The 24,440-nt window shown below is 39.8% G+C and overlaps 4 protein-coding genes across 8 annotated transcripts; 3 read left to right on the top strand and 1 right to left on the bottom strand.

The window, feature by feature from the left end:
• Positions 1-25: 25 nt before the first annotated feature.
• Positions 26-20,124, bottom strand: LOC139105502 (aquaporin AQPAe.a). 5 transcript variants are annotated; one of them, XM_070661649.1, is made up of 11 exons: positions 20,018-20,124; positions 19,701-19,821; positions 18,606-18,781; positions 18,349-18,492; positions 18,041-18,274; positions 17,796-17,876; positions 16,705-16,808; positions 14,093-14,342; positions 11,825-14,001; positions 10,737-10,851; positions 26-10,182 (listed from the first exon to the last, which is right to left on the bottom strand). In XM_070661649.1, the coding sequence occupies exons 3-7, from the start codon at positions 18,744-18,746 to the stop codon at positions 16,713-16,715; spliced, it is 696 nt and encodes a 231-aa protein (XP_070517750.1). In that variant the 5' UTR covers positions 18,747-18,781; positions 19,701-19,821; positions 20,018-20,124; the 3' UTR covers positions 26-10,182; positions 10,737-10,851; positions 11,825-14,001; positions 14,093-14,342; positions 16,705-16,712. The 5 variants fall into 5 exon arrangements, with proteins under 5 accessions (XP_070517750.1, XP_070517747.1, XP_070517748.1 ...); XM_070661646.1 differs by lacking the exons at positions 19,701-19,821; positions 20,018-20,124 and adding an exon at positions 18,842-19,119 and having other exon boundaries at positions 11,825-12,510; positions 13,730-14,001; XM_070661647.1 differs by lacking the exons at positions 19,701-19,821; positions 20,018-20,124 and adding an exon at positions 19,170-19,225.
• Positions 3,471-11,416, top strand: LOC139105506 (protein lethal(2)essential for life). The gene is made up of 3 exons (XM_070661653.1): positions 3,471-3,719; positions 9,685-9,906; positions 10,924-11,416. Exons 1-3 carry the CDS (start codon positions 3,471-3,473, stop codon positions 11,044-11,046), a joined length of 594 nt encoding a protein of 197 aa, XP_070517754.1. The 3' UTR covers positions 11,047-11,416.
• Positions 19,388-21,317, top strand: LOC139105501 (odorant receptor 43a-like). Its single transcript, XM_070661643.1, has 5 exons — positions 19,388-20,282; positions 20,413-20,512; positions 20,588-20,698; positions 20,821-20,976; positions 21,071-21,317. Exons 1-5 carry the CDS (start codon positions 19,489-19,491, stop codon positions 21,122-21,124), a joined length of 1,215 nt encoding a protein of 404 aa, XP_070517744.1. The 5' UTR covers positions 19,388-19,488; the 3' UTR covers positions 21,125-21,317.
• A 63-nt stretch (positions 21,318-21,380) lies between these two features.
• Positions 21,381-23,833, top strand: LOC139105504 (odorant receptor 49b-like). Its single transcript, XM_070661651.1, has 5 exons — positions 21,381-22,939; positions 23,101-23,200; positions 23,275-23,385; positions 23,518-23,673; positions 23,751-23,833. The coding sequence occupies exons 1-5, from the start codon at positions 22,146-22,148 to the stop codon at positions 23,802-23,804; spliced, it is 1,215 nt and encodes a 404-aa protein (XP_070517752.1). The 5' UTR covers positions 21,381-22,145; the 3' UTR covers positions 23,805-23,833.
• The last annotated feature ends 607 nt before the right edge of the window (positions 23,834-24,440 follow it).

Below are 24,440 nucleotides of genomic sequence, written 5' to 3'. Positions count from 1 at the left end.
CATAGTAGTACACATATACCTAAGCTTTATGTTCTTTTTTTTTTTTTTGGTGACGTAAACGTCATTTTTTTTTTAATTTTTTATTTTTATAGATGACGACTTTTTCTCATAATGGAATTATTATAAACGTAGATATGGAATTCATTGAATTTCTCTTTATCAAATGTAGCTTAAAAATTAACCTCGCGCAAAGCGACATACGCAAAAATTGATGGAGCTATCTGACCTGTCTCTCATGCGCGGAGAAAATCGTGCTCGCGCGGGTTATTGACTGGCAAATAATTAAATTCGAAAGGGATGTGTCGGTCAAAGCTGACACCGGCGTTAATCGTAACTTTCCATATTATACATATACTTAACGAGAAAGAAGCAAATCGAAGGAAACGTATTCTACGTAAAATGCGTATAATCCAATATCCTAAAATAAGACGCGTGTAGGCGGTAGCCCACGTTAAGAAGACGCTCTTAGCACTCTCCACGTTACGAAAACTTCTCAACTCTCGGTTTGATATTCCTTCTCGTGAAATCAAGGTTTCATCTACGCCTGAAAATGCGAACTTTAATTCGCGGCAATTGAAGTACGTTCTTGGCATTTGCTACGATTTTTTAATAAATCGATAATTAAGCAGTTCGTCGCGACTGATCGAAAAGTCGCCGCTTCTATTTCTTCTATTTTTGGTGGTTTGCTCAGCCTAATGCGGTCGAAGCAAAAGAAGCTTCAGAGAAACGTTTGGTTTAAGCTACGTTTGGATGCAAACTACAATCAGTTTTTCAATTCGTTATATCGCGAACAGATGTAGCGTCGCGTCGCGTCGCGATAATAATATTAAATTCGTATCTTTTTCTTTTTTTTTTTTCTTTTTACGCAACTGTCCAGAGTAGTTTCCTTGTAATCAGACCCAAATTCGGATCGCAAGACCGGCTATCTCCTCGCGGTGATCGCGTGGATGACGAACCAGCGAGAATTCCGATCGCAGTTTCGGAAAGAGGCAAGATTGCCTGAAATGCCGCCGCGGCAAAGAACGGCGGCGCCGATCGCCACCAAAGTCTTTGCATTTCAAAGTCGATGTATTCTTGGATAGAACAGTCAGTGCAACGTCACGTGACATTGTACGCCTCCTCTTCATCGCGGCTATTTAAGATAGATCCGCGGTTCGCGCCGAGTCAGAAGTCGGCGATATCGAAGTCTGGCGATTCCCGTGTGATCTATCGGATCTTCACGTTCCATATAAAGTACGGTGATACGGTGACACGTTTCCCGATACCTTTGTGTGTGTGTGTTCGTTTTTTTTTTTATTTTCCGCGATTGTACTCTGTCAACCCGGGGTACGTTCCCCGGTACGTTTCTTACGTTAAAGGTGACACAACGTTTTATCGCCTCCTTTAAGGAGACCGCGATTTACCGATAATTATTTAAAATTACTTAAAAGTATTTTAATAATACCTTACGCGCTATTTGTCTCGGGCTTTTCTTTTTTATTTATTTTTATTTTATTTCTTTATTGTGTTATAGATCAGAATGTCAAAGCTTACCCATAAGTTTTGTGCGAAGTAATCTTAAGCACTAAACGGTCCTTATGTCTTCGCACCCCAGCCACCCAAGTACCATCGCGAGCAGTCGTTGAAAACGCGTGTCTCTAATTTACGAAGAAAGCGGAGAGCGAAGAGTTTCCTTATATTTTTTTTTTTCTTTCTCTTTCTCTCTCTTTCTCTCTTTATTGCGACGGAATTGCTTGTACGGGTCGCTACTCGATATTACGTTCGATTAATCACGCGTTTCCGACGCGTGTGAGGTACAAGGGCTTTAGTAGTTGCGCAGGACGCGTGACTCTAAGCTATTATCCTGCGTTGCCTGATCAGTACGTTTTTGTGCGAAATAATCTTAAACTAGCGGTCCTTATGTCTCCTCGCGCCCAGCCACCCAAGTACCGGTCGTGAGCGGTCGTTGAAAACGCGTAAGCCTTAATTATGGAAGAAACGAGGAATTTTATCGCGAGTCGTCAGCGACTTAGTGGTTCTTTAATCGTCCCGGTATTGCATTCGATTCGCGTATTTCAGACGCGTGTGAGATACAAGGTTTTAACAATTGCGGAGGGCGCGTGGGTCTAATCTATGTTATTTCGCGTGCTCTCATAGATCGTTGTCCCATCGTTTTAATTGGTCAATGTTCAATTTCTGACAAGACTGGGCTTCAAAAAAAAAAAAAAAAAAAAACTGAGTGGTCTTACACGAACGGACTAGCTTCGTACGGTTCCGCGTTGCCACATGCGACTTACTTAACTACCCTAAATTTTATTGAATATTTGTATCTTTTTGAGTATCTCTCGCAAATTCCGGTTTACAATCTACCACCTTCCAATATGAAGGAAGAAAATTAAACGGATTATAATGTGATCGGTTTAGCTAAGAACAAACGTGGTCGCGGGGTGACTTTCCCATTGGATTCTCCGCCGAGAATCTGTCTACGTTCAATATTTACCTCGCGTTCGCACCGTTTCGCGTTAATTAATTGCTAAATTAGCAGGAATTAGTCGGGAATTTAATTACAGAAATTTTATCCTTGAATTTGTGCACTGTTCTAATCTCCCTACCGTCACACGAGGAAAGTCGAGTTCGCAAATCGTGCAATATTAAAAATCTGAAAGTCTGAGTTTGTAATACAATTTATAATGCAAGACGCGTTTAAGATCCTTTTTCTTTTTTTCTATACAGAGATTTGTCAAAATGTAGAATTCAAGTAAAGGTGGAAGAATTTTACGCATACGTGTGTTAGATTTAACGAGGGGAGGGCAATTAATCTGTACACCATCGTGTGAATTGTAACGGGTTCAATCAACGCGCTCTTACGGTCCCCTAAAATCTATCGATTAACCGTAGCTTATATTAATTAGTAACATATGACGAGTCGGGAGGATTGGGACTCGCTTATTGTGGCCTTAATTATGTTTACGTGAACTTTGCTTATCTCAAAACTCATCCACCCCGGAATGGATGACTTGGACTTCGATAAATCTTTTGTAACTGCGACGTGCTTCAGTCGTTATTATAAAATCGCGGTGGTAATTTTTTTTCTTTTTCGTTATTTTTTTTTCTTTTACGCTAAGATCGTACATATAATGCCTGTATGTGCTCGTATATATTAATTCGAGAATATTTCCGTGGGATTAATTGTACGCTTAACAATAATCCTTAAATACTGTCCGATTAATAACCTAACAAGAAAACTAACGATCAGTATTATCAACGAGGGTTATCGCTTTCGCGCAGCCTAGCTTAAAACTTAGACTTAACGAGTATGTCTGTAGTTATTATTTTATAGGGTTCTTTCACTTTTATTTCGGATTTTTAAACCACTCCTCTTCTCCGAAAAATTTTCTTTTCTCTCTCCTCTTTTTTTTGGAAGGGTTTTTTTTTATTTTTTTTTTTATTTTTTTTTTTATTCTGCTTGATGAAAATTTATCTATCCGCAGATGTCGATTGTGCCGCTTGTTTTCCGCAACTGGTGGGACGAATTTGATCGGCCCATCTCGCGACTTTTGGACCAGCACTTCGGAACCGGTCTCAACCGAGATGACCTGATCTCGAGCCTATCTGGCCTCGGGATCGATCGACCCTTGCGACCAGCTTTTGGGAGCAGGTACTATCGGCCGTGGGGAAACGTGACGCGTCAAAATTCGACTGGAAGCAGCACAATCCAGTTAGAAAATGATAACTTCCAGGTAGGTGTTTAGTTTGATAATAAATGTTTTTTAATCCAGTTTGCACAATAATAAACTGCTATGAAACACTACGCAAAACAATCAGTTCGAAGTAAATTTGCGAATTGTCTTTTTTTACATTGTTTTTCTTTTTCTTTTTTTTTTTCTTGCAAATTTCTACGACTTTGTTACATGTCGTCTGTAACAGAACATTGATGTGTTGGAAGACTTTATATTTTCTTACAATTTTAATTTATTTACGATCAATGGAATACAGTTTTTTAAGTAATTTTACCAAGAAATAATTTAATTATAGTTCAAACATTGTTCATATTTAAATCTTTTTTATAAAGTATAAAAATCGTAAATTTATGTACTTTTTAAAAATATTTGGTACTTAGATTAAACAAAAATTGCTTATTTTTGTGCTCTTTGATATTTAGTGTTTTTAAGTGTCCCTATGCCTGTTGTTTGTTCCCTTTCGTTAAAAAGATAGCATTGAAAATCTATTCAATTTATTACATCGACGGATAGAACGGCAGAATATGAAAAATTCATGATTTTTTTTTTTTTTGTGATTGTACTCGTTCATGTTACGTGACGTTACACTGTAAAGTGGCTTTTGCTACTTCGCCACCAAACGATTCATCTTTTCGAGATAGATTCTTAAATTCTGTTTATGCCAGTACTTCGCTTGCCATCAACTTCAATTACTTTCATTATCAATAATTATTTTCTTTAAGGCGCGTTCAATATGTTTCAGTTTAATCTAATTACGCGCAAGTCTTGCGGTCAGACGAGTTCGACGTATCTTTCAGTTAAAATTAATTTTATTTTGCAAACTATATAATCGCATACCCTACTTTGTATCCTTAATTCGCGAAACGTTAAGTTGATCTTGGTCAAATCTTTCTTTGAGCTGTTAATAATGGAGCTTTCGTCGGGAAAGTGTTAAAAGCTTACTTAAGATATATTATAGGGCGGAAAGTACTGCTACGTAACGGTACAATTCCATCTTTCGCAGGATCCTGGAAAAGAGATGGCAGGGTCCTGCGAAAGATAGGAATTGACCGGAAATTATTTCGAACTTAGAAGCTCCGGGAAGGTCTTAGTGTTCCCTAATTCCGTAATAATCGGTTTCAATCAATAATAATAATCGATAACGTAAATGGACGATAAGACTGATATCACTTCTCGATCCGCAATTCAAATCTCACCCCTGATTTCACCCCAGAACGGTGCAGTTCACATTAAACTGCTTATAAAATTTTGTAAACCGTTTCTAGACGCAGCGTCTCTAGTGCCTCAAAGAAATACTCTCATCTACCGCATAATCTCCAAACGGCGTTAAATCGAGCAAATTAGACGATAATATTTTTTTGTTAAATGTGCGCTTGTACGGTTTGACTTCGCGATGCGGCAAGGGATGTGTAAACAAGTAGCAACGCGCGTTAAAATTATCACGAAATGTCCCGAATGCGAGCGTGATGCAACTTGCTATTTTCAAGAGGAAGGGAAGGGTGAGGGGAAGTTTCGCGTATTTTTGTCGTTACAACGCCGCGGAACTGTCAAGCTGGCTGGACAGTTTTCTCAATTTTCTCAGATTACAGGAACATTATATCCGTCGGTCGTTTGCGTATCCGATGTAGAGCGATCAGAGATACGGCTTTAAGAACGCAACAACTCGCGAAGAAGTCGAAAGAAGTCTACGTGAGGCTCGCGATTCGGGATGATATGCACGCGATTGATGCTTAGGATTAACACGCGCTGCGGATTGTACCGATTATCTTACGCCGCAAGTTATCCTAAACGTACGACAGGGGTTGAATATTAGGAATCGAACGCCGTGACGTCGCCTTCGGCGTTCGCATGGAAGTCTTACACTACTCGTCCCCCCTTCTCCGTGTCTCTTCTCTTTAAAAGTACCGATTATCTTACGCCGCAGTTTTACCCTAAACGTACAGTAGACAAAGTTGTGAATCAACCGAATGCCTGGTCGGTCGCATCCGAGAGTATCGCGAACGAATTAAAAGTGTTTTGTATCTCCTTATACTAGAGCTACTCCCGCAACTTCTCCCGAAAAAGTTTAAATGCTGACGGAGGATGTTTCTACTCCATTAATTATACACGCAATTAAGCACTCGATGAAATCTCTCATTCGGTTTTTGCACTGGATAAAACGTCCGCGAGGTCCCGCTATCGTTGCCTACCCTACTCGACGAGGTCGAGGCGCACTTCACTTGCGAACTACGATTTAAGGTGGCTCGCGGGTATACAGCTGGCTCGTTTACCTCGGTTATCTTTATAGATCTCAAGATCGTTCGGTTATCACGCTTCAGCTATCACTCTTATCTAAGGTAACTTAATAACTCGACAGTAATATCGGTTAGTATACATAGTTTTTACGATTAGTAGCTTAATAGCTTCAAGTTTTATGCACACAAGTTGCAGATACGTATTTATTCGACGTGAGAACGCGCCGCGACACGCTTAAGATTCATAATTTTGCAAATTGCGGTCGGTAGCGTTATACTCAATCATTATCTTACTCGAAAGTCCGGTGTTACAGTAGGAAACAAAATATACTTGATTCACTGTGCGAATCAACTGTGTGCAACTTAATCACGGTATAAAGCAATTTTCTTAATTTTTCTTTTTTTTTTTTTTTTTTGCAGCGTTATTTATGTCAAAATACAAATGTGCAACTTGCTTAAAAATGTCTACTCACGAGTTCACACGTCAGAGGTGCATCAAATTATATTCGCGCGTTCTGGCCGCGGATGTAACGAGATTCACCTGACGGTGCTAAATTCGCATCTACATTTGTAACCTTAGTCAAGTTTTTTTTTTTTTTCAAGAAAGTTCGACGATGCAACAGCGAACGGAATGTGTTCGATTACGCGTAACATTAACTTAGGCTAAGACACGACTTAAACTCTTTAGCGGTTCTTTACTTATTTGGTATTAGTTACTCGAGCGAAATTCATATCGGGCGCAAAATCAGCTTTGCGTCAAATACAAAGAGCGTCGAGCGATATTCTACAAAAGAAAAAAAAAATACAATATTCAGTAAGTGTACAGGGGAAGATACTTTCTTTTACATTATCTTCTAGCGATAGAAAAAAAAGTTACAAATAGCAATTAGATTTCGAAGTGTAAAAAAGTCGCATAAAATAGTCAAAGGTGACGGATGTGACGTGAAAAGGGAAGGATGAAAGGGCGCATTCGTAAGAAGAAAAATAAAATAGGGTGAAGGGAAAGGAGTGGAAAGGGGAGGGTGGGAGAGGGGACGGGGAGAAAAGGCGTTAACGGAAAAAAAGAGACCCGAAATAGAGACTCTATTCGAACGTTACTTTCGGAAGGGAAATAAAAAAAAATCAGCCGCGCGGGCCGTTAAAAAGGAAAAGAAACCCCGGGCAGAAAAGGGGTGAAACAAAAGGTGAGGGACGCGTGGAACTCAACGCGCGGTAAGGGTGGCTGAAAGCAACGAACGAAAAAGATCCGGAACACCAGAAGGCCCGAAAATCTGATGACTACATCTGCTACGGCTGCCGCTATCTTTATCGTTATGCATGCATAACGCTGTGCATCATAACGCGCAGTTAATCACGCTCTCATGACCGCGCGATCGCGAAGTCGATCGGGAGGGCGGCAACTCGATTTTCGACGGATCGGGATGGTGAAACGAGTTTTCGAGACTGCTTCTCGGAAGGGGGGGATAAAAAAACGGCGGTTTTATGCACTCTCCCCTTCCTCCATACGAGGGAGGGTGAAAGTAAATCGGATGGAGAAACGACTTTTCCTTCTGTTCTTCTCTTTCGTGAATTAAATTGCTTCTGTATTCTTTATCGTTTCTTTCTGTTTGTTTTTTTTTCTCCCGCAAAAAATGCGAATAATCTGACGCTCGTTAGAAAAGCATCCACGACGTTTATCTGTCCCCTTTTACATGATTTTATTTTGTGCCGAAAAGAGTCTAGTTTCTCTTACAGTTCACCTAATCGCCTATTTGAATTGTGATCTGGATTGTGTAGCAATAGTCACGGTGTCATTTCAGTCTAAAGGGGTCACTTATCCTTCTCGTTTGCCGGAAACGCTCTACGAAAAGTACGCGTATCAAAAAGGGACGATCGCGCTGTACGATCTCCGGTTAGTCACGCCGGTTTTCGGAATCTCTATGAAATCACAGTTTTACCACAGTTCTCGTTTTACCTCCCCCTTTCTTTAATTTTTATTCAGTGTATATGTGTGTGTATGTGTTTTCGTTTTTACTATCTTATATCCACTTTATCTTCTCTTTCCGCGATATTTTTTTCCTCCCACAATCGGGTTCACGGTCGGTCTGCCGCAAATCCGAATTGACCGCTTGTTCATTAACGTCTTAAGAGATGTTTTTCGCTCAAAAAGTCGCACGCGAGAAATCGCGCGCAGCAGCCACGGAATAAAATATTCAACCGAAAGAGTGGACGTATCTCGCGTCGCGCTTAATCAGTCTTGTTCGAGCGGAAGAACAGAGTCTCGTGGTCGTCCCTACCGAGCATTCGACGCACCCTTTAACTTGCAGGGTGCGTCGCCTACGCGAGGACCCACGGGCCCCGATTCCCCCTCCTGTTTTATAATCTCTATACAAAAATAAATGCTTCTTTTTGAATACCCGCAATAATAGAATCGTACAAAATGACTTTTGTGCTCCTTTTTTTTTAATTTTTTTTTATCTTTTACTTCTTATACGGAACTCGTTTTCTCTTTATTTGTACAAAATATGTCGCTCTGCGCGCAGCACTCGAGTCGACCGTTCGCGGAGCGGTCGCTCCGCGAACTCTTTCTCCTTCTCTCTTCTACTCTTTTTTTTTTTTGGTACTATTTCGAAATTACACAGCCAATTATCCTCCGCTAATCTCTTCGCGTTCACGTTTGCCGAGCTCCAGGATCACGCAGGATCCTTCAGGATCACCTGAAGAGACTCGAGCCCGTTTGCCGCCTCGCTATCGTCGATTGTTAAAGCTTCCTCATCAGAATATTATTCATCGTCTCTTACTCCCTTTATATTTTTAATTAATTTTTTTTTTGTTTTTTTTTTTTTTAGATTTTTGTGATTGTGATATTTTTCTTTATTTCGTCTCGAAGCGAGCCGCCGGCCGCAGAGGGACCGCAATCGCGATCGATCGCTCCCTGAACAACCGTGCACTCGCTATAAAGAAAGAAAAATCACCTACTTGTATGTATGCTCGATTTCTTGATCGTCAGAAAAAAAATAAAAAAGAACAACTTCACACAAGTAGGTGCGCCCGACAACTACATCGTTCCGGTTTCCTTTTGTACCATAATGCGCGATAAAGTAACGTGGAAAATTACATATGAGAAAATCAAAACGAGAGAAAAAAACCCAGTACTTTTTGCGAATTCGCTTGTTCGACTGTCGAAATAGGATCTAGAACGTTAGCCGAATTGTCATTTTCGTTGCTTCTTACGGAAACTTCAACAGTCGTGCCTAATCAGTGGTGACTCGCTGAAAGCGGAAATTTAAACGAACGTGAGGCTCGAGCAAGGCGTTGCTCCAGGCGAGAAGCCAGAATTATTGTGCGTAAAATAGCGCGCTTAACGCGTACGGTGTTTTTAGATGCGATTTAATATATGCGCTAGAATGTGCACGGTAGCGTTCGAGATCCTCTTTTGAGCGGATAATTTAACTTAGCCAGAGCAAGAACGAAACACGAAAAATAGAAAATAAAAATAAAACACTAATCCGCGCGGTACAGGGAAAGGGCCGGCAGAGGGGCCTTATTGCTCAAAAATCGACCATAACTTTCGGAGTGAGCTCCTTCAGGAGTGATCGATACTTAACTTTCGCTTTACGGATGCATGACGGCTGTTTACAATCGTTCACGGAAGGATGCGAGACTTCTGTCCTCGTTGATGGACGAGAGAGGATCCTGAGCGAGCTTAACGGCGAGCCCCCTCCCACGGGGCTGCCTTGTCTGATCCGCAGGTGATACTGGACGTGCAACAATTCTCACCGGACGAGATCTCGGTGAAGACGGTTGACAACCACGTCGTTGTCGAGGCCAAGCACGAGGAGAAGCAGGACGAGCACGGCTACATCAGCAGACACTTCGTACGCAGATACGTCCTGCCGCCGACTCACGACCTCGCCAACATCACCTCGACTCTCTCCTCGGATGGTGTACTAACTATCACGGCACCCAAAAAGGTACGCTCGACAGAGCAGAGGTAATAAGCGTTAACATCCGCTCGGCCTCCTCATTCGCGGAGTCAACCGCGAACGAACGGAGCTCCTCTTTCTCTCCCCCTTGCCTCGCTCTTTCTCCTCCTCTCTCGCCTTTGTTAAATCTGTTGCGGCTTACGTTACATATTTGACTTTTGCTTTTCGATCCCGACGTTCCCAATGCTGCGCCTCAGTCTGCAGTACTAGAGGAGGCAGATGGTGCCGACGGTTTTGGATCAAAGACTACGAGTCTGCTCTAAACTACAAAACAGAATACGGCTCGTTAACGTACGCAATTTCACGTCTTAGAACGCGAACGAGGCACATTCGCGGTATCGTTATATTAGCGTCCGTCGATTTTAATCTTCCTGAAACTCGGCGACATCATGCAAAAGCGAGGAAGGAAACTGACGCGACACGATAGCGTTCACATTTTGCTACTTGAGCTCTTTAATTTTCTTCAATTTCAAGACAATTGCATTTTTGGTGAGTTTCAAAAATCAAATTCTAAAATCGATGACACTTAACCGACAGTCGAGTGTTCCTCATTAAACGTACAATTTTAACTTATTGTGTAACTTATCATTTTGTCAATAGCGATCAATATCAATCGATTTATCAGCATTGATAAAAGAGTTATAATAATTTCTTTTTTTTTTCGTAATTTTTTTTAATCGTTAGTTATCAAATATCAAAAATAGCTGAAGAATTGTCACGTTTTCGATCGTTTTTAATTTCATTATTTCGCCGTGCGTAAACGTAATCCTAGCTTAACGTATAATATATTATCGTGTTTGAACACCTTGTTGGCTTACCTAGATATCGCAGTGCTCCTCTCATATTCGTTCGAAGCGTGAGGGACTTTCAAATTCTAATCACGGCTGTTATCGTCGCGTACGGATTGTTCAAGCACCGACCCCGTAGGGTGCACTAGAAAAAACACAAATACATAGCTCTTCATAATTCGCTTAACGTGCTCGGGGCGCCTCTTTCTGCTTTCAGAACGTGACGCCGGCTGGCACGGAAAGAGTCATCGACGTTGTTCGAACGGGAGTACCAGCTGCCAGGCCGGTTCCCGTCGAAACAACCGCTGCTGCTACTACTACAACCACGACCACCGACTAAAGTACTCATTGTCCGAAACTTTCATTCCGACTTCACCTCAGCCTTTTACTTTCTCAATTCTAAATATACCAAGGCAATCGTGTAGAATGATAAAATCGCGCGCGGTGCCCGATGTCGACGTTTCTCTAATATTTATTTCACAAAGAATTTTTTTTTAGTACGTAATACAAATATATTTTATTACTTATTATTATTACGATAACATCCGAGAATTGTGTGAGATTATTTTGCTCGCTTTGAGATTTTTAATCGTTATCAGAGTAACTAACCCGGTAACTTTAACAATATGTTAAGCAAATTATTTATACGAATGTACAACTTTTATTTTATGATCGACTTTTAGAAAAATAAAATTAAAAAAAACACCAAAGAGTCGTAAAAGTTTTTCCACCTTAATATCACCGCCTTCCACCTGCGTCAATTAAAATTATTCATAACTACCGCGATTAAATTATTTTCTTCGTTTAAATTCTCGTTCCAAAGTAATAAAGATGACCGAGTCGACTGTGGCCTCAGTCATTTTCATCACTTTCACCAGGAAAATTAATATAATAACAATTTCACTCTGTCTAATTAGTCGATTTGACGATACAAGAACTTTGGAGCAATCTTCTTTCTTTCCTTTTAACAAGGAAAAAAAAGAGAAAGCTTCAAAATGTTTGTACCGTCAAGCGGACCACAGTTTTAATTAAATCTAAGTAAATCAAACAGTTGTATTAGAGTTTCGCGCAACGAAATGTAAAAAGAAAAATAATCCCAGAGACTGGGAAATACCTACGGTAAACTGTCGCGCTCCGCACCTAGTGCCCGCTCGCCTACATTTTCCTGTGCCGGCGGTCTCGACGAAGTAAGAAGCCGAAGTGTGTTACACTGATGATGAAGGGTGAAGGGGTCTTCGGGTGTTCGCAGCGTCCGAACTGAACCAGGATTTGTTTACGAATGCGCCGCGGCTGGCCGGCCGGCTGCTTTATATAGCCGTGTGCCGCGTCGCCGCAGCGCTGAAGAAGCTTCGAGATCTCCGGCCGCGTCCTCGCTTCTCCGCGTCATATAATGCGCAATTCCCTGCGACCGGTTGTTTCAGGCCTAAGCCGGAATCGGTGCAGCCCGGGACCAGGATCATCAGTCTCGTCATCGCGAGATCTGTCGATTGACGAGTTGGTCGATGCGTTTTTTCAACGTTCTGACCGAAAAATCAGCGTATGTCGAGTTATTGATCGAGTCCCGGCCGGCAGGGTCGACGGGATTTCTGGCACGTTCGCTGAGCTCAGCCGGTGGAGGGAGGACCCCACCATAACACCCGACCTACACAGGAGTGCCGCCGCTCTTTCCCCGCTCACCCCCGCTGCCATTAGCACGGTCAACCGGCATGTGATATAATAACGTTTGTATAACGTGGCGTAGCCTCCTCGTTTTCGTGCAGCTGTGTGCGCGCCGGTCTCGGGCCTCGTATTTGAAATGAGGAACCTGCGACAGAAAAACATCCTCGTTGGAACCTATTGCGTAATAGAATTCTGGGCGGAGGGTCTACGTCGTAGGTCCGTTCTAGAACAGCCTTGGCTCGCCTCGTTCTCCATTCGAATCGTTACTCCGGAAGAAATAATCATACTCGCTCGCGGGATAATTAAATTGCGTTGGTCGAAAGATATCCTGAATGCGGATGAAACTTATACTCTAACGTGCGATAATGAAAATTCCGTTATCAACACATACGTTCGCATCATTGTGTGCAAATTATACGATTGTTTTCGAGAATATTTTGCGAACGAATGCTAATCTATATGAGGGGGAACGCAGGGGAAAGGGTAGAGGGACGCTACACGCCATGATCCAATATTGCGAAATTGCGTGCGTGCGCGACGCCGAAACGTTGAAACGCAGTTACTTCGGTCAGAAGGCACTTGTGGTGGGATATCCGTACTGCGCAGGCAGCTCGATGTGACCTTGTGGTCGGTCTCCGGCGTAGTTTTTCTCCTTTTTATCAGCTCTCGAGGAGAGCGAAAGCTATTTTTGTGAGATTCGGAGGCGCGGCCGTAGCCGCGCGGCGTGCGTCTGTTTGCAAACGTGTGTGTTTGCAAACACACGGGGGACCGGATTGGTCCACGCGTGATGTATGGACGTGATAGCGAGCAATTCCGATGCGGGCGCGAGATTGCCCGGCGACAATCGGAGACGCAAACACCGTTGCGTAACGTAACGCCGGTTCGTATTTAGATATGGGTCGCGAAGATGATCTTCGCCTGGAGACGTAATCGTAATCGCGAAGCGGGAAAGAAGGAGAGAAGTACAGACGCTGGATGAATCAGCGCGTCAGAGATGCAACGGATTCGTGTACGCGACCGCCGGGCAACGTAGAATAATATATAGCGTCGTTACAACTGGGTTGCATAACATTACGTTCGTTCCTCTTTCGGTGTATCACGTACCGCTCTATCGATTTCTTTTTTGATATCGCTCGTTAGCCTGGCCCGCGCGGTATCCACGGGCGCAGCTCCTTTTTAAAAGTAGTCGCAATTAATGCAATTTTATTCACAAAGATCTACGAGGGTCGTGCGCGTACGCCAGATACTTATCTCTCCCCGCGAGATCGTCTTTTTGTTGGCCGTTAACAACCGCCGGCGGATTAGGCTCGCCGGAAGGGTGAACGAAACTACTTGTATACTTCATAGAAATATGCACAATGTACCGCGCGATGCCTCGTTACATTCAGGTGTCATTCAGAGCGGCGTAATGAAATGCGAAGGTAGAACGGTCGCCAACTATATTGCGTTTAAGCGGGAACGTGCGTGACGATCTGTGGGAACTTTCTCAACGACGTCTCTCTTTTTGCTGATCTCGACCAGGCGATCTTGTTGCACACGAAAGTGGCCTACAGTTCGGCGAACGTCGCTAACGAGCAGATTTATAATTGGAGCACGTCTCCCTCGCCGATCTTTTCCTCCGTTCCTCCACAGTTTGCTGAAATAAATAAAACTGCAGTTAGAAAAATCGAGAGGACTATTATTTTCAGTCTCGAGAAAGTAATTACATTAAAAAGGGATGCACTTACAGTAGAAAACGTTTTGTGACTTAGCGACGTAGATTTTAAACCTTCCAGTCTAGTTAAAAATTCTTATTTAACGCTTCGCTCGTTCGTGAGTTTAAAACGGCTGATATCGTATGCGGCTTTTATGTGGTCTCGTATTCTTTTGCGGTTGCGAGTGGTCTCAAAGTAGCGATACGACTTCGTATATTCACCGAATAACAAATACCATCATCGAGTATATATTATTTGTTTCAAGTATGCGAATAAACTCCATCTGAAATATAATTTATTTGTTAGAAAAATATCTAAATAACATATTTTATTAATTAGTAATTATGTTTTTTCAATGAGATATTTAACGAATTAGCCCGACAATTCGCTAAAAACGTAAATATATTTTCGTCAGAATGTTTTCATCGTGTTCCAGAATATTCGAGTTCAGTTGCCGGCACCTAATCGATAGGTGCACGAAGTGACTTATATATATATATATGTATACACGTATAGAAAGTGCGCAATGTTCGCTGTCTCCAACTCGGCAAAATAAACGAATCGATTATGCATTTCATTATGTTCCTTTCCATTTTAATTCCACTCTCAGCGATAAAAGTAGAAATTACACGGTAAAGATGAGTCTAACTTCGTCGTAGGTTATAAAAAACATTATGCGTATAATTCTCAACTCCGATATTAATATCCGCATGTAAATTTAATCAGCTTTACGGCTATAATGACAGCGTAGCTCAAGCTTTTTTTTTTACTCTTTCTTTTACCAGAATACACAAACATAACGTGGCAGAATAAAGACTCGCTCTGTGCAAAGTCGGTCTATATTAAACCCGACAACGAGTTGTTGTTTATACTTCATCGCGTTGCCGCGATAGCACCCGTGCAAGGTAGAAACGTCTATTACGCAATAGGGATGAAAATTGCCCCACCCTGACCGGGCGCCGCGCACAGCTTCGATCCGCCGCGAGGAAAGAAAGAACGCCGCGACGCAATATTCTCTCCCTAGGGTGAACCCCGTTGCAAAGTTGTCTCCTTTCGCCCATCGTGGCACCGCGGGGTTCACCCTCATCAGCTTGCTACATAAATAACGAACTGCCATTCGCGGCATCGTGCCGTGCTTCTTCGAGCTCGGACGGGTAACCTGCCCGCTGGACTAATTTTAGTCGCTTCGCCGGTATATTGTGGTGACCTTGAACTCGACGACCACGTCGAGAATGATGATGCAGCCGGGTTTCGGGATACGCCGGCGAATCTTGAGTTTCGAAGCCCTCGAATTCCGGTCACGCGGCGCTGACAGAACCGGTCAGTCGACCAGCCGGTTCGAAATGATCTGCCCCGTGTCACTTGTGTCATACGACAATGCTGCAAGTAGGCACGCTTTTTTTTTCCTATCCGGGGAGCGACATGGGCGTTTTCGTGTCCCGGGGTGCACGCAGGTGTGCGTACGAGTGCACGTAGCCTGGGACGAGAGTTTCTCGAAACGTCGGTGAAACGCCCGGCTATCGATCGCATCCGTGACCAAGTCCCAGCTGGCATGAGTGTGTCGCTGGGTGAAGGTTGATGAACCTTCGCCGGCTACGATGCCTCTGCACCGGCCGGCGCAAGTCCCACCGTACTCGCCGAATAAATTACAGCGAGATTGTGCAATCCTGCGAGCTGTCATGCGGAATTATGCGTTGAGATTATCGTGCGAACCGCCGAAGAGTCGCATTTGGAGCACAACGCCGCGCTACTTTACTTTCGTTGAATCAACAGTTTAAACCGCACATCATCTTAGTTCGCACGAATTTTCTCACGTGCTAATTTATCGTTGCACTGATCGTCGCCATCGTCGAATACATTCTCCCAACCGGAAAAAAAAATAACATTATAAATTAACGTAATAATTACAATAAACAATTTCGCGAGAAATTGAGACTCATAATCTTTAATATATTATTGTAATGTTATATTTAAGCAATATAAAGAATTATGTTTTCGAATACAATAGATGTACTATTAAAAATAAAAGATGAGCTAAAAATCCTTATTTATATTAATTTTGTTATATCTCATGAACATAATAGAAATGTGACGCAGTTTTTACGGCGCAGACCTTCTTTGACTTCAGCCGATAATACCAATTACATTATTGCAAATAATTTACTTATATAATACGTATTTTTAATAAAAAAATTAATTTGAATTATGTTATTAATATCTCTCTACTAATTAAAATAAATAAGTAGATCGTTTTCATAAATATTAAAAATATTAGAAAAATTTAAACTATTTAAATTATATACAATAATCAATCAGTGTTTTATAATTCTTAAATAAATTTAATATTAAAAAATGTTAAACAGATGAGTAGAAAGAAATATATTAAAAATTATTATAAAGATTACGTCTGCCATCTATGTATAGCTTCAAATTACTTTGAGAAAAACATGACCAATAGTTGATAATCTAAAGTAAGCGTAGAATGTAATAAATGTTCATGTAATAGATTATCAAGTAAAATATTACTAAATATTTAAGTATTACATTAAATCCTCATAATTGGACAGTATGACCAATAAATTATCAAACCTGAATGTTATTTATGAATACAATTATCCTATCTGGATAACGTATTAAATTATTACCAATTAAATTAACGGCGTATCTCTTCCTTTTGTGTTACCATAGACAGCAATTGATAGACATACGTTCCAAGTACAGCTCCCAAAATAGGGCCAACCCAATAGATCTAATTAAACAAAAAAAATTGATTAGTAAGAGTTCAAATAAAAATTAAATTAAATATAAACGAAAGAAAAAAAAAAACGACAATTTTACATCACACATTAAATGCTGTTCAAAAATGTGATTTGCTCTTGTGTAAAATATTATACAGAATGTCTTAGATGACTTCTTACCCCTGATAATGTTTTCGAAGAACTGAATGTGAGATGAAGAAATATATACCACGGTTTTGCGATAATAATCAAAATATTAAATAACAAAATCAAGTAAGAGCGCGTTGAACGCTATAAAGAACGTTCGTGTCGTTCGAACTATATTATGGCTCACTGTCAGTGCATTACTGCCAAGCATTGTCTACTAAAGCATGACGAGGAGTCCAAAGAGAAGGCCACTGTTCACGTTTATATATCGCCGCTTCTACGTCTGCGCCAAGATTCTACACACTCGAGAGCTTTCAAATTTCTCGTAATTTGGTCAATACAACGCCAAATTAATATTATTTAAATTTCCTGTTCTTCTCCTACGGATCTCATTACTCCGATTTTTAATATTCAATATTTGAATTTTGAACTATTGCATAATAATATGGGACTTTTGTTCTTTTTAATTTGTTCTTCTTGCAAGCATTAAAGCCATTCTAGGACATTCTGTATATGATTTAATATCGAATTGTGACACAGTTACTGAAATTAAAATAATCTTTTATGCGTAATGTTTAACTGATATATATCGTTAACGATAATCTTGTTATGTGTACCGCAATCGCGATTTCATGCGTACGTTATCGCATCTTAGATAGAATATCAGACATATTTTATAATAATTTTTACAATTCATCAAAAACAGATCAACATAATCAGATTGTACAAATCAGAATCTAACAATTATACTATGGAAATAAATAAATTTCGTCTCTATTTTCATTCGCATTATTATACAACTTGTGTTACATTATCATATAATATATATAACACTTTCACTTTCAACTTACCCAGTGATCCCGCCAAGTGTTATTCCAAAGTGCTGGCGCAAACGTCCGTGCTGGATTCATACTACAACCTGTGTAAGGCCCCTATATAAAAGAATAAATTATTAATTTTTTTAAAATAAAGTAATAAGAATTAAACTCCCACGAATTTTTTAATAGAAAAAGAACATGGATAGGAAGAATACAAACTGTATAAAAATAATAATAATGTTAATAATTAAAAAAAAAATTTTTTTAAACAATCTTACCGCCGTGAAAGAAAGAACAGCGACCATAAGCCCGAATTTAATAGCAACCGAGTCCGAAAGATGAGCGCATCGTGGATCCCATGTGGCGCAAGCCGCACAAAGTAAAAAACTCGTAACCAATGTCTCGATTAATACAGCTTGTACTTTATTGAGTCCCGGATGAACAACTGTCATGCAAACGCCGACATTCGAGTTGATATTCCCATCATTAAATAATTCCAGCGGCGTTACTATCTGCGGAAATATAGATCGTTAACAACAAATATATTCGGTATGACTCAACAAATAAGATAACACTAATACAGCACTTTTAAAAGTCCATATCCCGCGGTGGCACCAATGAATTGTCCTAGAATGTAAATCACGCCAGTTGGAATTGATTTCGAACCTTGAAGGACCGCGCCGATGGTGATAGCCGGATTAAGATGAGCGCCACTTAAATGGCCCACCATCTAAGGAGTGTCGATGATAAAATAAAATAAAATAAAAAAAAGAAAAGAAAAGAATTAGCGTAAAAAGAAAATACTTATAAAATAATTAATTTATATTTTACAACGGTACGTACCATAATTATAAAGTTCACCGTCAGGCCGAAGGCGAGTGCCGTTTGCAACGGGGGAGGTGGGTTTGGTCCCATACTACCGATAGTTCCCATACAACCGACAAACATGAGGATGAACGTGCCAACGATCTCTGCCACGAACATCGTCGTCGTGTTTTTTTGCACTCTCCATATTTTATCTAAAAAAATTGCACAAGTTAATTTCGACATTTACTTTAATCTCGGTATTAAACTCTCACTATTTCGATTCATCTGGATCTTCTCAAATGCTACCCGTCGGCTTTCCTATGACTACTTTAACAATCTGCCCAGTTCGCAATACCATTCTTGGTATAAGAGATTATTAAGAACGTGACATCTTATCAATAGATATGTCGAGTGCTTCTCGAATCACTGTTTGGATACGTCACGTAATAAGATATATTCCATGCTCACAAAATTGCATCACTTATTTAAATTAAAAAGAATAAAAATACAACGATATATAAAATCTGGGTAAATAATATAATTCTTTTTGAATCAAAATATATAAAATCTCGTTCGACTCAAGCAAATTTACTCACGTACCGTGAATGGCCATTTTCTAAAAGAAACTCTACCTACACAATATAGAAAAATGAAGCGCTTACTCGGAGCGTCCAAAGCTACTGCGATCACAGCGCATGCGTCGCCGTAGAAATTGCATGCATTTTTCTCGCTATTAAAAGTTATAATGATTCTTGAAAATTGTCCGCGGAACATTATCGCAAAAAAAAAAAAAAAAATACAAATTACGTAAGTGTCCGCGGTTAACTCTCACAAGACATTTTCCGCGTCTCGTCAGCCGTATATTCATATCGTATCTGTATTCCGTGTAAAAAGTTACGAAATAAAAATCCTGAGAGCGATGCCAACGGAAGATCCTCAGCCATTTAAAAATCACAATTACAAAGCCGATACCGAGTACGTAGTGAAGGTAGCCAAGACTTTATTAACGCCCGTTGGCATCTGGCCACTTTATCGAGGCAACTCCACGTCTGACAAAATCAAGAATTACATTCAGACAACCTTCATATTCACTCTGATGTGCTTTCTGCTCATCCCCCACGTTATATATACCTTCTTCGATGCGGAGGACCTGACCAAATACATGAAGGTGATAGCCGCCCAGGTGTTCAGCCTGCTCGCGATTATTAAATTCTGGACGATGATCATCAACAGAGAGGGGATTAGATACTGCCTGCAACAAATGGAAATGCAATACAAAAATGTCGAGTGCGAGGAGGATCGGTTGGTGATGACAAAGAGCGCGAAAATTGGCAGGCTTTTCACCGTCACGTACTTGGGATTATCGTACGGCGGCGCGCTGCCTTATCACATAATCATGCCGCTGCTAGCGGACAGAATCGTCAAGGAAGATAATACAACGCAAATACCTCTGCCGTATCTCAGCAATTATATTTTTTTCGTGGTCGAAGACTCGCCGCTCTACGAGATCACTTTTGTCACACAAATTCTGATCAGCAGCATCATCCTCTCGACGAACTGCGGCGTCTACAGCTTGATTGCCACCTGCGTGATGCACAGCTGTTGCCTGTTTGAAGTCGTGCGCAGGCAGTTGGACACAGTTTTCAACGTCGGGACCGATAATATCCAAAAGCGCCTAGGACAGATAATCGAAAATCACATGCAAGCTATCAAGTGAGAAAGAGCTTTACTCGAGCTTTATATTAACGTTTCTGTAAATTCTTTTCTTTAAGACAAAAAGAGAGAAAAAAAAAACTTACGTAAATTTACATGAGTTTTATTTACGCAATGAAATACATTACAGATTCGCGGAGATGATTGAGAAGTCATTAAACATTGTTTTTTTATGCGAAATGGTCGGATGTACTATTATTATATGCTTTTTAGAATTCGGAGTTCTAAAGGTATTAATTAAAAATTATTAGAATAAAATATAGGATACAGCTCTACGAATCTGCATATATATAAATTTATTTCAGGAATGGGAAGACGGACAAGTTTTACCTATGGGAACGTATTTTGTTTTAATGACGTCGATATTTGTGAACGTTTATATTATATCGGCTATTGGTGATCGCCTTAAAGAAGAGGTACAATCAAAATATTTTTTAATATAAATTTCATTACGGAAGTTAAATAGCTAATAAAATTATTACAAGCCCTATTAAAAAAAAAAAAGATTTCTTACCGATTAATTTTATTTATATTTAAGAGCGATAAAGTGGGAGAATCGTCATATTTTATCAGTTGGTATAATTTGCCGACAAAAATCGTGAAGAATTTAATTCTAGTGATGCTCAGAACAAGCCGTCCATCAACTTTGACGGCTGCGAAAATATTCGATCTTTCCCTTCAAGGATTTTGCGAGGTAATATTGCCTACTAGAATGGACAATTTGTAAATTAATAAATAACGTAAATTAATAAATAATATCCTGTTACGCTGCGTGTAATTATTTTCAGGTTTGCAAAACGTCAGCGGCGTACTTTAACTTTATACGAGCAATGACCACATGAAGAGCTCGTACGAAACTTTTAAATATTTTCGCATGAACTATCGTATGCCTACAAATAAAAAAAATTAAGATGTTAAGTTCTTACCGTCACTTTGTGAGAGACGTAATATATCTATCTCATATAAACGTCAGCGAAACAATCACTACTCTGTCAAAGAATAAAATAAATAATACTACCAATAAATTATTTGAATTACATACATCACGTAATCTCCACGTACAATGCCTTTCAGCTAGGATTCCGCTTTCCCTTCGGAAAGTATTTATTTAAAACGTCCTTTTGAGTTACATGTCTAACTTCACAATTGCACGATGCATATCCTTCGTTCGGAACTTCTTACCGCGGTTTATCTCTCCCTTTCCGAAACTTTTTTCTCTCAAGTTTTATAAAACATAAATTGTAAGTAATTCGAGACTTCGTACCCCACAATCATTTTAAATTGTCAATCGCCGTTCGCTCGCAAAGAACGTCAATAAAAATGATTTACTGAGACGTGATCTGGAGTTGTTAAAAAGTACGAAATGGAAAAATTGTTGTTTTAGATTAATATTTTTGATACGTTGGACAATGCTGAATATTGTCAATTAATATAATAATTAAAATGTTATATGTATCAATGCGGTAAATTTTAAAACGCACTGCAAACGTCTCGAATTAGATTTTTTTCGTTTACGCACTGAAGCAAAGAAATACATATATTCACTCTTCCGAACACTGTACGCTCTTGCCGTCGACGGCATTACAAAGTAAATAATGACCACGTCTCTGTAATTCTCGATTGCGCCTGCGTAGGCAACGAAATGATATATATATTTCTTTTTTTTTTCAATAAAAGTTACGCCGATTCCCAGAAGAATAACCCTTTGCTGAAAGTTAGCCGCCGAAGAGGCGAACTTGTCGCACGCAAGCGCCTGCGGTTAACTTGCGTGCCTCTCGATCAACGACGCCTATCATTTCATTGCCGTCAGTCGGGAATTAAACTTGAAAGGGAATAATTAAAAAAAACGAGACGAACGCGAGTATGTCGCCGGCCGACAAGCACGCGTTATTTCGTAACTTCAATTACCGATCCGATATCGAGTACGTGGTGAGAGTCGCGAAAATTCTATTGGTGCCCATCGGAGTCTGGCCGCTTTACAGAGATGACACCGCGATGAATAAAATCGCGTATTTTCTTCACACAAGCGTCATATTTTGTTTGATGTGTTTCCTCCTCGTGCCGCATATTATATACACCTTCTTCGACGCAGAAGATCTGACGAGATACATGAAAGTCATAGCCGCTCAGGTGTTCAGCCTGCTCGGTATTATTAAATTCTGGACAATGATCATCAATAAAAATAATATCAAGTCCTGCTTGCAGGAGATGGAAATACAGTACAGGGACGTGGAGTGCGAGGCGGATCGATTAGTGATGATGAAGAACGCCAAGATCGGCAGGCAGTTTACGATCGTATATTTGGGACTGCTCTACGGCGGTGCGTTACCCTATCACATAATCATGCCGTTTCTGGCGGACAGGATCGTCAAAGATGACAATACTACTCACTTGCCTCTACCTTATCTCAGCGATTATATCTTCTTCGTGGTGGAGGATTCACCGTTCTACGAGATTCTCTTCGTCGTTCAGATTCTGTTCAGCACAATTATCCTATCCACGAACTGCGGCGTTTACAGCTTAATTGCCAGCTGCGTAATGCATGCCTGTTGCCTATTCGAAGTCGCCCGCAGTCGTATGGAATCACTGATCAGTGACAATGATCGTTTTCACGAACGATTCGACTGGATAGTCACGCACCACTTGCGAGCTCTCAGGTTGGAAGGAAATTAAATATTTTTTTTTTAGTAAATATACCTCGAAGACAAATTAAAATCTTTTTCTCGCGAATTTATTTTAATTAATTATTTGGACGCGCGATTATTCCGAATTATATTTAATTATATTTAACCTGATTCCCTGTCGATATTTATTACAGATATGTCGAGATGATTGAGAGTTCATTGAATTTTGTCTTTTTATCAGAGATGGTTGGATGTACTATTATCATTTGTTTCCTTGAATACGGAGTTCTCAAGGTACTTTCGATATATTCTCATTAACATTACTTGTAAAAAAAAAATTTAACTTTCTCTACGTGAATTTCTTTAAGGAGTGGGAAGACAATAAACTATTTGGAGTGGTTATATATTTTATATTAGCCATTTCGATTTTTGTAAACGTGTTTACTTTATCAAGTATCGGCGATCGTCTCAAAGAAGAGGTAAAAATTTGTTTTCATCATTACTTTAGAACCGAGTTTAAAACGAATAATTAATCAATATTATTATTAAATTTATTCTGTTTAAAATTTATATTTAACTTAGTTTTTTTTTCTTTTTCTATTTTTTTTAAGAGCGTCAAGATTGGAGAGGCGTCGTATTCCATTGATTGGTATACAATACCAACGAAAAATGTGAATAATTTAATTATGGTGATGGTCAGATCGAATCGCCCGTCAACCTTGACAGCTGCTAAAATGTTTGACATCTCTCTGCAAAGTTTTTGCGAAGTAAGTAAAACTTCTCCTGTTACATTAATTTGAAAATTAAACGTACCTTCTTAATTAACATTCGCGAATATTAACAGGTGTGCAAGACGTCAATGGCGTATTTAAATTTTATACGAATGCTGACTACGTAAGATGTACGATTATTTTAACCGTCATTTACTGAAATATAAAATTTTTTATTCTTTTCCTTATTATAAAATATTATTTTCATTGTTTTTTTTTTATGGTATTTATCAGAATTTATTATTTAGCAGCGTTCATTAAAACGACATTTACAGATCAAACGATGAATCGGTCACATTGCTAATTCACCGGCAATTAATTAAAACAACATTAAGATTGTTTCTAGACCAGTCGTTATAACGACATTAACACTAAATTATTTTCGTGTCTCGTTTAATGTACAATTACGTTAATAATGTATTTATTAGTTATACTGCAGTAAAGGGTTCAGCCATTAATTAATATTAATAATAGAAATACTCGGTCATGGCTCTCCCTTTTCGCAGAAAGTCACGCAATCGAATTGCGAATTATGATTTTACAATAGAATCGTTTTACGATTTAAAACTACGTCCCCCGCATTTTAAAGTTTCTTGATGCATTATTTATTCCCCTCGCTGTGCTAAACTTTTTTAACCCAATCGAAATATTTTATCAAACTTGCTACTTTATTAACAAATTATTTTCAAATTTTAAATAACGCTACGCACGCAGTTTTTCAACAGATTTCAATTTGTGCGCGTCATACATATTTGAAAAAAATA

This window comes from Cardiocondyla obscurior, linkage group LG09 (genome assembly GCF_019399895.1).
Source record: "Cardiocondyla obscurior isolate alpha-2009 linkage group LG09, Cobs3.1, whole genome shotgun sequence".
Lineage (NCBI taxonomy): Eukaryota > Metazoa > Arthropoda > Insecta > Hymenoptera > Formicidae > Cardiocondyla > Cardiocondyla obscurior.
This window is presented reverse-complemented; position numbering and strand designations above follow the sequence as displayed.

What these genes read in the sequence shown, in the direction of transcription:
- LOC139105506 (XM_070661653.1), top strand. Translation starts at nt 3,471, where the DNA reads ATGTCGATTGTGCCGCTTGTTTTCCGCAACTGGTGGGACGAATTTGAT. An exon ending in TAGAAAATGATAACTTCCAG is followed by an intron (nt 3,720 to 9,684) that starts GTAGGTGTTTAG and finishes TCTGATCCGCAG; the next exon opens with GTGATACTGGACGTGCAACA. An exon ending in CTATCACGGCACCCAAAAAG is followed by an intron (nt 9,907 to 10,923) that starts GTACGCTCGACA and finishes TTCTGCTTTCAG; the next exon opens with AACGTGACGCCGGCTGGCAC.
- LOC139105502 (XM_070661647.1), bottom strand. An exon ending in CGGGATATGGACTTTTAAAA is followed by an intron (nt 18,275 to 18,348) that starts GTGCTGTATTAG and finishes ATATTTCCGCAG; the next exon opens with ATAGTAACGCCGCTGGAATT. An exon ending in ACACTTGGCGGGATCACTGG is followed by an intron (nt 16,809 to 17,795) that starts GTAAGTTGAAAG and finishes TTGTTTAATTAG; the next exon opens with ATCTATTGGGTTGGCCCTAT.
- LOC139105501 (XM_070661643.1), top strand. Translation starts at nt 19,489, where the DNA reads ATGCCAACGGAAGATCCTCAGCCATTTAAAAATCACAATTACAAAGCC. An exon ending in AATCACATGCAAGCTATCAA is followed by an intron (nt 20,283 to 20,412) that starts GTGAGAAAGAGC and finishes AATACATTACAG; the next exon opens with ATTCGCGGAGATGATTGAGA. An exon ending in CCCTTCAAGGATTTTGCGAG is followed by an intron (nt 20,977 to 21,070) that starts GTAATATTGCCT and finishes AATTATTTTCAG; the next exon opens with GTTTGCAAAACGTCAGCGGC.
- LOC139105504 (XM_070661651.1), top strand. Translation starts at nt 22,146, where the DNA reads ATGTCGCCGGCCGACAAGCACGCGTTATTTCGTAACTTCAATTACCGA. An exon ending in GCGATCGTCTCAAAGAAGAG is followed by an intron (nt 23,386 to 23,517) that starts GTAAAAATTTGT and finishes ATTTTTTTTAAG; the next exon opens with AGCGTCAAGATTGGAGAGGC. An exon ending in CTCTGCAAAGTTTTTGCGAA is followed by an intron (nt 23,674 to 23,750) that starts GTAAGTAAAACT and finishes GAATATTAACAG; the next exon opens with GTGTGCAAGACGTCAATGGC.